At 28.4% G+C, this 14,273-nt stretch overlaps 1 protein-coding gene and 1 long non-coding RNA gene across 2 annotated transcripts; one reads left to right on the top strand and one right to left on the bottom strand.

The window, feature by feature from the left end:
- The first annotated feature begins 276 nt into the window (after positions 1-276).
- LOC112707705 (uncharacterized) lies at positions 277-1,227 on the top strand. The gene is made up of 2 exons (XR_011865040.1): positions 277-617; positions 687-1,227. It is a non-coding gene; the product is annotated as an uncharacterized lncRNA (long non-coding RNA).
- Positions 1,228-1,261: 34 nt separating this feature from the next.
- LOC112707704 (vestitone reductase) lies at positions 1,262-3,526 on the bottom strand. The gene is made up of 4 exons (XM_025759597.3): positions 3,199-3,526; positions 2,080-2,610; positions 1,734-1,935; positions 1,262-1,664 (listed from the first exon to the last, which is right to left on the bottom strand). The coding sequence occupies exons 1-4, from the start codon at positions 3,317-3,319 to the stop codon at positions 1,523-1,525; spliced, it is 996 nt and encodes a 331-aa protein (XP_025615382.1). The 5' UTR covers positions 3,320-3,526; the 3' UTR covers positions 1,262-1,522.
- Between the last annotated feature and the right edge of the window lie 10,747 nt (positions 3,527-14,273).

A 14,273-nucleotide genomic window follows, 5' to 3' on the forward strand; every position in this document is an offset into this window, starting at 1 on the left:
AAAACAACGAATGAAAAGGCTAAGGTTAAATAACGTGCATATATTTACTCTTGAACGTGGGAGTAATGCGCGTGTATTTTGTTAGACTTGTGCCAACTTGTAAGACTTGTAAGTCAAAATAGCTCGTATGTATAGCAGACATCTAAAAATTATTAGAAACTAATTTAAAATACCAATATTAATTCCAATTAAAATGGATAAGTGAATTCACTAGAAGGCAGTAGTTGTCTTCTTGGTTGCCAAAATGTTTGATAATAAAAAAGTATTAGTAAAAAATAATTTAAATTTATTTTATTTAATATTTATTAATTGTTATTAAAATCAATAAAAATAAAATAAAATAAATTTAAACTGTTTAAATTAATATTTTATTGTCTCCCTATCTTGAAGGAGATAGAGCCATTCATCAGCGCTACTAAAAAGGAAGGAGCTTATTGAGTTATTGATGGTTTCTTTTGCAATCAGTTTCTCTCCGAACCTACTTCATGGCCATGGTACTTTGCAGGTCAAGTCTTGTTCTCAGTCGCAAACCAAGAAACGCTGTTTGAGATGTCACACTCTCTACTCAGACCAAGACAATTCCCCAATTTCTTGCTCCTTCCACGGCCACATCAACGGTATGCATTTCCGTCCCCCAATCTTCGGATTTCGTAACTGTTTCTTTAAACCGAAATATATATATGCAGGGGAGAAGGGTCTGTTTTCGTTGGCGCCACCGCACCAAGGAATAGATGGGGAATGGAGCGATAAATCTGGAGTTATAGTTTACAAATGGAATGACAAAGATAACAGACCAAACACTGGCCGCGCCAATTGGAAGAGAAGATGGAGCTGTTGTGCTGAGTATGATGAGAATTCACCCCCTTGTAGACTCGGTTGGCATGTTTCTTATGATGACGGTGAAACTCTCTATTAGTTAACCAACTTGGTCGAGTGGTCCAAGTGCTAGCAAGCAGTTTATAAGATGAGAGACTCGTTAACTTAATACCTTAAAATTTTGAGTTGGATATGGTGTATGTAGCCCAACAGTAGTCTTTTCTGTTAGCTTAGCTATCATTACAGTTTTCATCTCTTCTTTCAGTTGGTTTATTACTTGTTTCATGGCTAAAAGATACAAAGGTTTGAGAAGATTTGGATTTTGGATCGTCAAGTGTATAGTTGATGTTGAATTCGAGAAGTCTTGTTAACAATCCTTTAACCAATTAACCTTGAGACATTTGATAACAAGCGAAAATGCATGTTCTATAGGGATTTAACTTAATTGCTATCAATGAGTGCTGAACAATAATGTTTCTTGTTTCAGCCATTTAACAATCTCGATTAAGAAGCTGAATGTTCTGAATGTACATATTTGCAAAATCTTTTGTACTAAAAAAAGCTCAAATTACATAAACCAACATTAGCATAGCTATCTTGGAACTTATTTAATTAATTTCTTTCATATCACTCCAACTTCAAGTCATTACAAACTGATAGCCATCTTGAAATTATTTAATTAAATAAGTTTCAATCATCACAAAAGTCACAAGTAACCCTTGTTCTTGCAGCATTGAATTGCATCATCAACCATTTCTTCAAGTCCATATTCGTACACGAATCCAGCATCGATGAGCTTCTTTGATGATAAATTCGTCATCCTGGTACCTTCAATTTGTTTGAACCAGCTGCAAGAAGAGAGAGAGTCACAAATCATAATTCAAATCAATGAAACATAAAGATAGAAAAGAACTTACTCTAGAGATGGTATCCGGACACGAAACTCGGGGTATTTGGTAGCAACAATCTGAGACATCCTTTCAGCAGTGACCAAACAACATGAACAATTGTACCTCCCTATAGGATTTGGATGTTCAAGCAAAAATATATGTGCTCTGGCCAAATCATCCACATGCACCATAGGTGTCTCAAGGATCAAACCAAATAGTGTTTTTTCACCTGAATAAATTTCCCTTTATTATAAATCTTAAAGCACAATGTAATAAGGCAAAACAAAATATTGCAGTAGTATGAATCAATATTGGTGAGGCTTTGTAAAAGTTAGTTTAAAATTAGTAGAATTTGATGCGCATAATGACTTACCAAATACCATAGACAATGAAGCACTAACAGAGCCGGGAAGCTTAGGACAAATGAAGGGTCCAAAAACAAAAGTTGGAACAATTGTCACAACCTCCAATCCGTTCTCTTCTCCGAATTTCAGCACTGCCTTCTCCGTTAGTGTCTTCGAAACTGCGTACGACGAAGCCGGAGCCTTCGAAGCTCTGACAAAATCGACATCACTCCAGACAGTTTCGTCCAACGCCTCGTTATGTTCTTGGTTATTGGAACTAACAACAGCAGAGGCACTTGAAGTATAAACAACTCGCTTCACAGTCTTGGAATTTAGGCATGCTTTCAAAATTCCTAGTGCACCATCAATGGATCTTTGTGTTAATACTTGTTCTGATTCTTTGTCTTCAAAGTCATATGGGGTGGCAACATGGAAAACTCCAATGCAACCTTCAATGGCTGCGTTGAAACTCGATGGTTCGCTGAGATTGGCACTGAAAATTCGAAGCCTCTGGGATGATCCGGGTAAGTTGGTGAGGAAACTAACATCTTTCTTGTGTTCTGCTTAATTTGGAATATCAAAAACAAAATTGTCATTTTGGTTTATGAATCAAGTTTCAAGTTCAACTCATAGTTACTCCTTCGTCTGATACAAGAACTTACTCCAAAAAGAACAGTGCTATTTTAATATCAAGTCATGTGCTTACATCCGTTATTTTTAATAATCGTTCACACGAACATAACATTATATAATTAGATGCATGTGTAAAACTGTTTTACATTAACACTAATAACGTGTCAAAATTAAATTCTTTAAGTAATTTGAAAATTCTGTTTATTATTATTATATTTTGTGCTAAGATATGATATTATTTTAATAACAAATTTATTAATTATTACTAATTTCAGTATTTAGTTATTTGAGTAGCACAAGTGAATATAAAATCTGGTAAGCTAAATTCATCACTTTCAATAAAGAACAAAATCAGCAATCATAAAACCTAAATGAAACTAAATTATTTCCACAAAGAGAAGTAGAGAACTGTAATTTAGATACTATATACTTGTTAATGAATAGCAAAAATGTTAATATTGAAGCAATAACATTGGTTGAAACAATCAACAAACAAAATGGTTGGTTCTTAATACCTGGGGTTGATCTGACAGTTGTATTAACAGAGTAACCATCTTCAAGAAGCTTCTTGATTATCCATGAACCAATGAAACCTGTTCCCCCTGTAACACACACTCTTCCTTTGCTTTCTTCCATTCTTAATTCTTTGTTTCCTCACAGTCATATTTAGAGCGAGAGTGGATATATATAGAGAGAGGAAAAATGTTATATTTGTTTTGATAAGTGTGAAGTGGATACGAGGAGGATGACCATTTTTCTATGTTATTGAGAATATCAAGAGAGATTGTATAATTAATTAAGTTTGAAAAGGTAACCTTTTTATATGAATATAAATAGGAGTTTTGCTTTAAAGGAAGATACACACATAAATAATAAATATTTCTCTTTCTTAATACAAAATTTTTTTCCCTCTTTCTGTACGTTCCTAATATATATAATAGTAGTAAATATATAATCACTTCTATTATAGGGCGATAATAGCATATTTATATTTTTTATTTTTTATTTATTTTTCTTTTTTATTTATTTATTTTACAATACGTTATCAGTACGTGACTCTAATCAAATTTTAGGAAGACTTCAGGTGACAAATTTTCATTATGTGGAAACTCTCTCATCTTGAATTTAATGCTCTTGTTATATTTGAAAACAACTATTCATCATGAATACTAGATGCTAAAATCCATCTTAATTCAATGGATCTTGGAGATACCATTAAGATTGAAAATAATACATCTCCGAAGGATAAAGCCAAAGTCATAATTTTTCTTTGTCGTCATCTTAACGTATGATTGAAAAATAAATATCTCACATTAAAAGATTCTGCAGATCTATGAAAAGATTTTGAAAAAATGTACAATTATCAAAAGACGGTGATACTTCCTAAAGTCCGATATGTTAGAGAAAACTTTCTCAACCTTCCATGCCTCGAATGTGCTCCTGTAGCAACAATATCGAGAAAAGAATTTAAAAATATTTTGAACTAATTTCTTGCCTTCTTGTTGCTGAACGCAACAATGAGTTGCTCTTAAGAAATCATGGAACGTGCCCAGTTGGCGCTGCCCCATTTTCTGAAATAAATGCGGCAAATCATTACCCCAGAAGAGGTAAATGGCAAGATTTTAGTAGTAAGAAAAATTATAGAAGAAAAACGAATTATGTTCGCAAGAAAGAATCTCACCAGAAATGGGATAAAGAAAGAAACAATAGGCAAAATAAATCAATTGAGGATAAATGTTTTCGTTGTGGTGGAAATGGCCATTAGTCATGTACCTGTCGTACCCCAAGACACCTAGTCGATCTTTATCAAGCGTTTTTTAAAAAGGATGACAAAGGAAAAGAGTTGAATTTTGTTTCAAATGATGTTAAAAATTCAACCACTCATTATGATGTATCTGATTTCTTTGAGGATTCTGAAGAAAATATTGGCTATTTGATCAATGATAGAATAGTTTAATATGTGCAAGTGTGCATGTGAATAAATAATGTAAGAAACTTCTTATTAAGTTTTATGCATTTGAATTTCAACATTACTCAATGTACTAATAATAATAAAATTTTTAGTAAATATTATACTTCTTATAAAAATATTTTCAATCAAGGAAATAATTTTACTGAGCAAATATTTCTACTTATTCTATTATTATTTGTCTTTGAAAAGAATGGCAAGAACATATAGTGAAGATGTTTTGCCTTGCGGATAGTGCAAGTTCGTACACCATTCTCTAAAGTAATATATATTTTACACATCTTGTGCCAAAAGAAGAATATGGTAATGATATTATTGGCTTTGACAATGTGATAAAAGATTCCGGAAGAGCTATAATTTTGTTTCCTAGAGGAATAAAATTCATAATAAATAATGCACTATTATCTACCAATTCTCTGAGAAACTTGTTGAGTTTAAAGATATTCGCCGAAATGGATATCATATTGAAGCAATGAATGAGAGAATGTTTTTGGCTTAGGAATTTGATTCAATATGTTTTGTCATATTGAAATACTAGCGATACATGAAGCTAGTCGCGAATGTTTTTGGCTCAGGAATTTGATTCAATATGTTTTGTCATCATGTGAACTGATTGACCATAAGATAGATCCAACTATCTTGTTTGAAGTTAATACAACATGCATTGCTCAATTTAAGGGTGGATATATCAAAGGTGATAGAATAAAGCATATTTCTCCCAAATTCTTCTTCACTCATGATATTTAAAATCAAAGGACAATTGATATCCAACAGATCCACTCAAGTGATAATCTGGCAGATTCATTTACAAAGCCACTCCCAAAATACTCTTTTGAAAGATTGGTACATTAGATTGAGATGCGCCATTTTCGAGACATTAAATGATGTCGACAAGAGGGGGAGACTGTACTCTTTTTTTCCTTGGTCAGGTTTTTCTCCCATTAGATTTTTCTTGACAAGGTTTCTAATGAGGCAGTCCCCGTCAAAGGATATTATACTCTTTTTCCTTCACTAAAATTTTTTTTTATTGGATTTTTCTTTAGTAAGGTTTTAACGAGGCATAATCCTAAATGGTCATCTAAGAGAGAGTGTTGTGATAAGTGTGAAATGAATCTGAGGTAGATGACCATTTCTCTATGTTATTGAGAATATCAAGAGAAATTGTATAATTAATTAAGTTTAAAAAGGTGATCATATAAATAGGAGTTTTGCTCTGAAGGAGGATACACACATAAATAATAAACATCTCTCTCTTTATGCAAAACTTTTCTTCTTTCTCTTTTATAGGTTCCTAATATATATAATAATAGTAAATATATAATCACTTCTATTATAGTGAGATAAGAGTATATTTATATTTCTCTATTTTATATTTATTTTTTTATTTATTTATTTTACAACAATATTTATCACTTTTTATATAAAAACTAATAAATAAAAAATAAGAAAAACCAAAAAATGTGTGTTTTATACAATAATATATATATATATATATATATATATATATATATATATAAATGGTGAATTCTATCTAACCCCTCTAAAATAACATGTAAGTTACCCTTCATGATGTGTCACACTTTAATTGGTCATTATCTTAACTATAGTTGGGTTATTTTGTAATTTATTATTTTAGATGGGTAATTGTATAATTTTTTAAAATACTAAAATTCTACCCCGTTAATTGAAGCACGTTCTCACGCAATCTCTTTCTATAGTGTATCATTCATTAACGGGTCATTGAATTCTCATGGCTCGTAACTTCCCCATTCTTCCCAGGATAGCCAGCGTCGACTTCATTTCTATCTCTTGTCCTCTCACTCAATCCCTTTTTTGGCCATGACCCATGAGTCACTCCTTACCAACATCAACATCATTAATGGTTAGTTTAGTTATTAAATTTTTTTTATTAAAAAAATATATATTTATTTAGTTACATGATAGAATATATATTCATATGTAAAATATAATATAATAAAATAAATCTATTCAGAATACTTAAAAGTATAATTAAAATCAGAAATATATAAATATAATAATAAAATTTGTACTCTAAACAAGTAAATATATCTTTTATCATACATAAATTATTTAAAAATATATAAATTATTAAAATTAATAACACAAATTTAAAATGATAAAATTCAACTTTCTTACAAGTATTTTTTATAGTATTTTTATTCTTTTAATTTTTAAGTTATTAATATTTTATTATTTAATTAATGATTACACAAATTATTTTCATGAGAAATTATTTTTTGTATAATCTTAAAGAAGAGACCAATATAACAGTTTAAAAATTAATGTAAAAATGATATTTTAAATAAAAAATAGTTAATATTAAAATTTTTAAATACAAAAATAAATTGTATAGATATTCAAGATATAAATATAAAATATATGTTTAAAATAAATAAAGAAGATAAAAATAATTATTTATTTCTCATGAGTACTCCCATTTTACTATTTTATTTATTTTATGCATATATTTATATTTATCTTTTAAATATTAATACAAATTATTTTTGTATTTAAAAATTTTAATATTAAATATTTTTATTTTTACGTTATTTTTTAAACTATTATATTGGTCTCTTCTCTAAGATAATACAAAAAATAATTTTTTATAAAAATAATTTGTTTAATCATTAATTAAATAATAAAGTACTAATAAATTGTAAATTAAAAAAATAAAAATATTATAAAAAATACAGTAAAAAAATTGGATTTTATTATTTTAAATTTGTATTATTAATTTTAATAATATATTTATTTTTTAAATAATTTATGTATGATAAAAAATATGTTTACTTAGTTAGAGTACAAATTTTATTATTATATTTATATGTTCATGATTTTAAATATACTTTTAAGTATTTTGAATAGATTTATTTTATTATATTATATTTTACATATGAATATATATTCTATCATGTAATTAAATAAAAATATATTTTTTTAATAAAAAAATTTAATAACTGAACTAAGCATTAATGATGTTGATATTGGTAAGGAGTGATTCATGGTCATGGCCAAAAAAGGAATTGAGTGAGAGGACAAGAGATAGAAATGAAGTCGACGCTGGCTATACTGGGAAGAACGGAGAAGTTACGAGTCATGAGAATTCAATGACCCGTTACTGTAAAAAGAGATTGCGTGAGAACGTGCTTCAATTAACGGGGTAGAATTTTAATATTTTAAAAAATTATACAATTACCCATCTAAAATAATAAATTATAAAATAACTCAACTATAGTTAAGATAATAACCAATTAAAATATGACACATCATAAAGAATAACTTACATGTTATTTTAGAGATCTATATATACACAAGGTTATCTCTGTCCCGTTAAAAAAAATGACAAAGCGATTCTCATTCTTTTTAACATAGAAAAAATAAATTAATTTCATCAGCCTATGAAAAAAAACACTTAAAAATTATAATTGACCAGAGTATTATTATTTGTCTTCTTGCCACGCTTTAATATGTGAAATGTGATCTAGATATGTATTAAATATTTATGTATATTATTCAGAATACTATATATAAATTAGCCAATGGTTATTTGAAAAATTAGGACCTGTTTGGTTTTTTATTTTATAAAATTTTGAAAATAAAAAATAAGAAAATAAAATTAGACAGTGAAATAGAAACTATAAAAAATAAAAATAGAAAACTTTTAAAATTTAATTCGATTTTAAGTTTTTAACATCTATTCTCTTTGTAACGATTTTCCATTATCCATTCCATTGACACGTGTTTGGATAATGATGGGTAATACTTACTTAAGTGAAGCACTTTCTTTAAGGTCACTTCTAAACTTACAATAATTGACACTAGATCAGTTTTGTCAATTGTTGTTGGCCATTCATTTTCTTCTTTTATCACTTCTAAACACATGGATAATCTTATAGTACTTATATTTAGATATTATTCAAAAATATTTATTGAATACTAAGTACTAACAATCAATTTAGGCTGAAAAAATTTACTCATTTGTTTAAATAATTATAAAAAATTTGAATCTTATTTAGTATATAAAATAATCAATAATTTATTAATCAGTTCAAAATCTTAAATAGAATTTAGACAAATAATAAATTAAAAAAATTTAGAGAATAAGTACTTTTATTAAAATTTGGCTAGTATTTAGCTAGCAAAAGAAAAATAAATAAATTTTTATTATTAAATAAAATTTCACAATATTATTAATGACTAATTAATAACTATAAATCATAAAATCTGCTGGTCCCTAACACTCTTCATAAATTAATTATTAGTTTATCAAATCAAAAGAATTTATTTTTTCAAAAATAAATATTTTTTTGTAATTTAGATAATTTTTTAAATTCAAATTTATCAATAATTTTTTTTTTTGAAAATTTTCAACTAATTAAACCGAAGAGGATTTTATTTGATCTCTTTTAAATCCAAATTTAAATTAAAAATTAGCTAAATAATTTTTAAATCGTACATTGGAGAGAGTTTTGTTAACAAGGGTTAAGTACTCTTTTCGTTCCTAAGGTTTAAGATCAAAATTAAAATCGTCTCCGACATTTTTTTGTATTAAAATTATTCTTAATGTCACAAAACGTTATAAAATTAACAAATTTACCCTTACAAAAAATAAATTTTAAAATTAAAAAACTTTTGCCCAACAAAACTCTTCATTCCAGTTACATTAGACAAATCCATTACAAAAGATACTAGGATAAATGGAATACAAGATGTGGAAACTTTGCCACCATCTCCGGAAATTAAAGATAATATTCCATTACAAAAGTTCAAGAGGGATGTTAATTACTTCATATGCACGAGATCCATTGAACCTCACCCACCCACCATCATACGCACCTAGTCATCCACACCTCTATCTTTATCTCTCACCACCAGACGCAACCCACAAACTCCTTCTCACAATCCACCAACATTACCAAGTATCAACAACAACAATAGAAGAAAAGACAGAAAAAAATAATAATAATTTTTTTCTTATCCATTCTCATATCTTTTCTGCTAACAACAACAACATTAACAATAATTAATTTATTCATGTTCGTTCCTTTCAATTAATGGTTAAAAAAAAGAGAAAACAAACAGAACACAAACAAGTGGATTAGAGATGATGGAGGATATGGTTGGACACGAGGAAGAGACGGGCTACCTTTGCGTGATTTTTGATGTCGTCTTCTGCTGTGAGAAGACGCTGTCAATTACTTTGTCGGGAGGAACGGACGGCATGGAGTCAGGGGTCGAGAGCTTTGGTTGAGCGGGGTAACGACAGTGCTCGAAACTCCGTTCGTAAGGCCGTAGTCGTCGTCGCCAGTGAAGAAGTCTTGAGAACGTGGGGCACTTTTGGTCGACGGGGCTCGAGACTCCCTTCGTGGTGGCTGTGGTCGTCGTCACCGGCGAGTTGATAGGCGGCGGTTTGTTGCGGATGGAAGCTCGTCGGCACCGGTTAGGAAGCTGGCGGCGCAGCTGTGTGAGTGTCTTTTTAGGAATAGATGAGAGAGATGAAAGGATGTTGATGAGGGAGGGGTAAGCTGAAGATGATGGTGGAATCTGGAATGGAGAAGGAGAATGGAGTTTAATTTTTTTATTTTATAATTTATTTTTTGTATTTTTTAATTTTAAAATTTATGTTTTTAAGGGTAAATTTATCTTTTTAGAATAAAAAAGACGATTTTATAACATTTTATGATGTTGAGGATAATTTTAATATAAAAAATGTCGAAAACAATTTTAATTTTGATCCCAAATCTTAAGAACAAAAAAGTACTTAACCCTGTTAATAATGTAAATGGGTTCAAATTTAGAATAAAAAATAGGATTAGGACACGCTTAAAATGCGATTAGGGCAAACTTTATTATGTTTGTCTATAAAAAATTTCATAATAAGTTGTCCTTCTATTAAGTTTGTGCCTCCTGCATTGCGTTTAGTTCATGTCCATGTTGAAATAAATTATTTATAATTCAAATTATTTATATTAAATAACCAAAAATTATATATCATAGTATAGAAATGTATCTTTATTTATAAAAATTAAAAATTAAAAATTAATAAAAAAGTCTTCTTCAACTAAAATCTTTTGTATTTTTAGGATGGCTGAATTGCAATTTTGATCGAGAAAAGAATTGTTGAAATAGTTTTGGTATATTGGATTCAAAACTTTGAAGTCACTATTTATGTTTGAGCATGGCATTCATTAAATTTTATAGTCCAAATAAAAATAATATTTAAAACCCATAAAGATAATATATAATTTTATTTTCATTTAATTCTAAATAAAAAATAATCATGACTTATTCAATTTAGCATTTATAACAATAAATGAGATTACCGTTACATAAGTTAATCATTTGATTTGAAATAACATAATTTGTTATCATAATTAATATATGCATTGCGTACAAATAAATTAAAAAATTAAATAATTTCCTAACATGTCCATATATATCAAAGACACACACAACAATACATGTATATTATTTATTTTGCGAGACAAATTCAAGAGAGCTACAATTAACATAACTACCCATAAAAAATATATATTTGGTATCTTTTTAAAATAAAAGAGACATAAATATTTTACTTGCAACACATATTAAAATACATTTTTAAACAACTTTATTCTTATTAATTTTTCAAAATTTTAAAATTGTCCAACTTACATTAACGTTTTTTTTTTCTCTTCTTTTTATCTCTTCTGACCTTCATTGCTATTATGTCTCAACTCTTTCTCTCCAAATCTGTTTCATCCTCATCCTCCATCATTTATCCCATATCTATCAAGTAGCTACACAAATGAAGCACTTCGTGTTTATCTCTAAGATCAACATCTCTCTCTGGATCTCTCTTTCTCATTCTCTCCTCTTTGGTGCCACTGTCTCTGACGATGTTGTCTTTGCTTCCTCTATCTCCTTCATTTTTGTCTTCGTCTAGTGATGAAAAAAAGAGTGTTGGTGACTAGAGTGGTTGATTGTCATTGCAGATTTGATATTGTCGTAATCGCAAACACGAAAAAGGTTGTTTCTGCCAAACACTGCCATAACTGTGACCACAAAGAACGTCGTCCAACATTGTCATTTGTCTCTACATCGTCCTTGGCCATTACTTATCGTCTTTCCTGTCATTTGCCTCACCTCCAACCCTCATCCTGCCTCATTTTAGGTCTATTTTTGTCTTTCTTTTAATTTTTTAATTTTTTGTTTTTTTAATTTAAATTCTTTAAGTGATATTTAAATTGGGGTTGTTAATTATATTTATTTAAAATAAGATTGAAAATTAGCAATGATTATAGTGGTGGTGGTAGAAATTGATAATGATAATGATGGTGATATTGATATTGAAATTATTTTGATTTGAAGATAAAATTGACTTTTGAATTAGATAAATGTATTAAATACATTATTACTAAACATGTCATAAAATTTGTGTATATTTTATGTCAAATTATATTTGTGTTATTCTTACAACCAAATACGAAAATTGGAAACGAAAATCGACTAAAATTTGGTTGCGAAAAATTAACAATATAGATAGAATTAAAATTTATTTTAAATATTATGAATAAAATTAAATTAAATTAAATAAATATTAGAGATAAAATGTATAGTTTATCCTAATTCTTAATATCATTAATGAAATAAAATGTTGATATAATTTGTTAAAAACAAACTTGAACCATTTAAGAACTTAAAACAAAACAAAGAGTAAAATGTCAAATAGGTTTCAAAATTTTTTTTTGGGTAATCACTAGTTTTTCATATTTGTTTAATAAAGGTTAGTTGATAAACTTTTAAATGGTGAGATATAGGTAATTAAACATATATGAAAGAGACATTTTTGTCCCCGGCCGCACCAAATAAACAAAAATTATCAAAGAAAAAAAAATGTGTTATAATTTAAAAATTCAAAAATCAACGTCTAATAAACAAAAATCAAGGACTAAAATGACCTCTCAAAGAAATTAAGGACCAAGCTTAGAATTAGAAATAAAAATAAGTTATATAACTTATGGGTGGCAAGCGGGGAACCCCACCCCGCCTTGCCAGAAGCCCGTTCTTTGGTGGGCTGACCCGCTCCGTCCTACTTAACTGCGGGCTAATGGGCTGGTAGGCTAAGTCTGCCAAAATTCTTTTTTTTTTTTTACTATTAACTATTAAATAATATATAGTATAAATATATATTCATAGGTCAGGTCACAGTAAACCAAACTACAAGTTATATTCATTCCTATTAGATGTTGGGTTTCACTTTTGGGATACTCCTCCAAATGAGGTAGTAGCTTTTTTGTCTGATGATGAACAAGGGGTAGCTTTGCCCCGTTTAGTTTGTAACTAGGTCTCTCTTCTTTTGGATTTCTTTACCCCGTTTCTAAACAAAAAAAAAAAACTATTAAATAATATATTTAACTTCACAATCACATTAATAAATTTATAATTTTTAAAGGTATAAAAAATTATATTTTTATATTCATAAACATTAAAATCTTTGTAATTATAAATGTCTAATAAACATAATTATAAACCAAGTGTTCATCCAAAACATAAGTATAAATATTCTCTCCAAAGCAAAATAAACATAATTATAAATATTGTCTCTAAAGTAACATAAACATAATCCAAACCACTCAACTTTTATCTTCATACTCTTGTAAGTTAGATTGGGAGAAGTTAGATTTTGACAAAAAAATTGTAAAAATACCCCTCACTAAAAAATACTACGGTTTAAGCGATGCGGGTTAGGCTGGCTTTTGCTATTTGGCAGTCCCAATTTTTCAGCCCAATCCGCCTTTTTTGACGGGTTACGCAGACCGGTCCGGCGAATTTAGACCCGTTTGCCACTCCTAATATAACTTGTAATTTGGTTTACTGTGACCTAACCTATGAATATATATTTATACTATATATAATTATATATAAGAGGGATGTGAAAAAGATAGATGTATATCTTTTTAAAAATATTTTTATTATATATAATTTATAAAAAATATTTCTTTTGTTATTTTTAAAATTTGAACAAAATATTTTTTTTTTGTTAAATTATAAGTAATTTGTTATCTCAATTAATTTTTTTTTTATTTTTTTATACACATTAAATTAATATCTATTACAACAATAGTATGAATAACTATATTATATTAAAAAATGCAATAAGTGAAGTTTGATTTGATCGTCAATAAGTATAAAAAAACTACAACTACTAAACTACTTATTTTCGTTGTTTTACTTGTATATTTTTCAAGCTTTCGAGATAGAAGTGGCAGTGTCTAGTACTCCAGAATTGGAGAAGACATCTACTCACATGGTGGTGGAGGATTATACCTCTCTGCAGAAAGATGTTCAGTAATTTTATTATTTATTTCTTTCTGTCTTTTATTCTGTTATTATTATTTTATTTATGAATATAATAACTTGAAATTGTAGAGGTGCAAGTTCAAAGGATTTTTTAGATTGGTTAGAGATTTGTGTGAAAAATTCCATTCGCATTTGCTTTGTTTGTTAGAAACTCATGTCTTTAGAATTAAAACAACAAAAATTGCGAGTAAATTGGGTTTTTCTTCTTGGTATCTAGTGAAAGATGTCGGGTTCTAAAATGGAGGTTGGGTCTTGTGA

Source organism: Arachis hypogaea, chromosome 8, assembly GCF_003086295.3.
Source record: "Arachis hypogaea cultivar Tifrunner chromosome 8, arahy.Tifrunner.gnm2.J5K5, whole genome shotgun sequence".
NCBI lineage: Eukaryota > Viridiplantae > Streptophyta > Magnoliopsida > Fabales > Fabaceae > Arachis > Arachis hypogaea.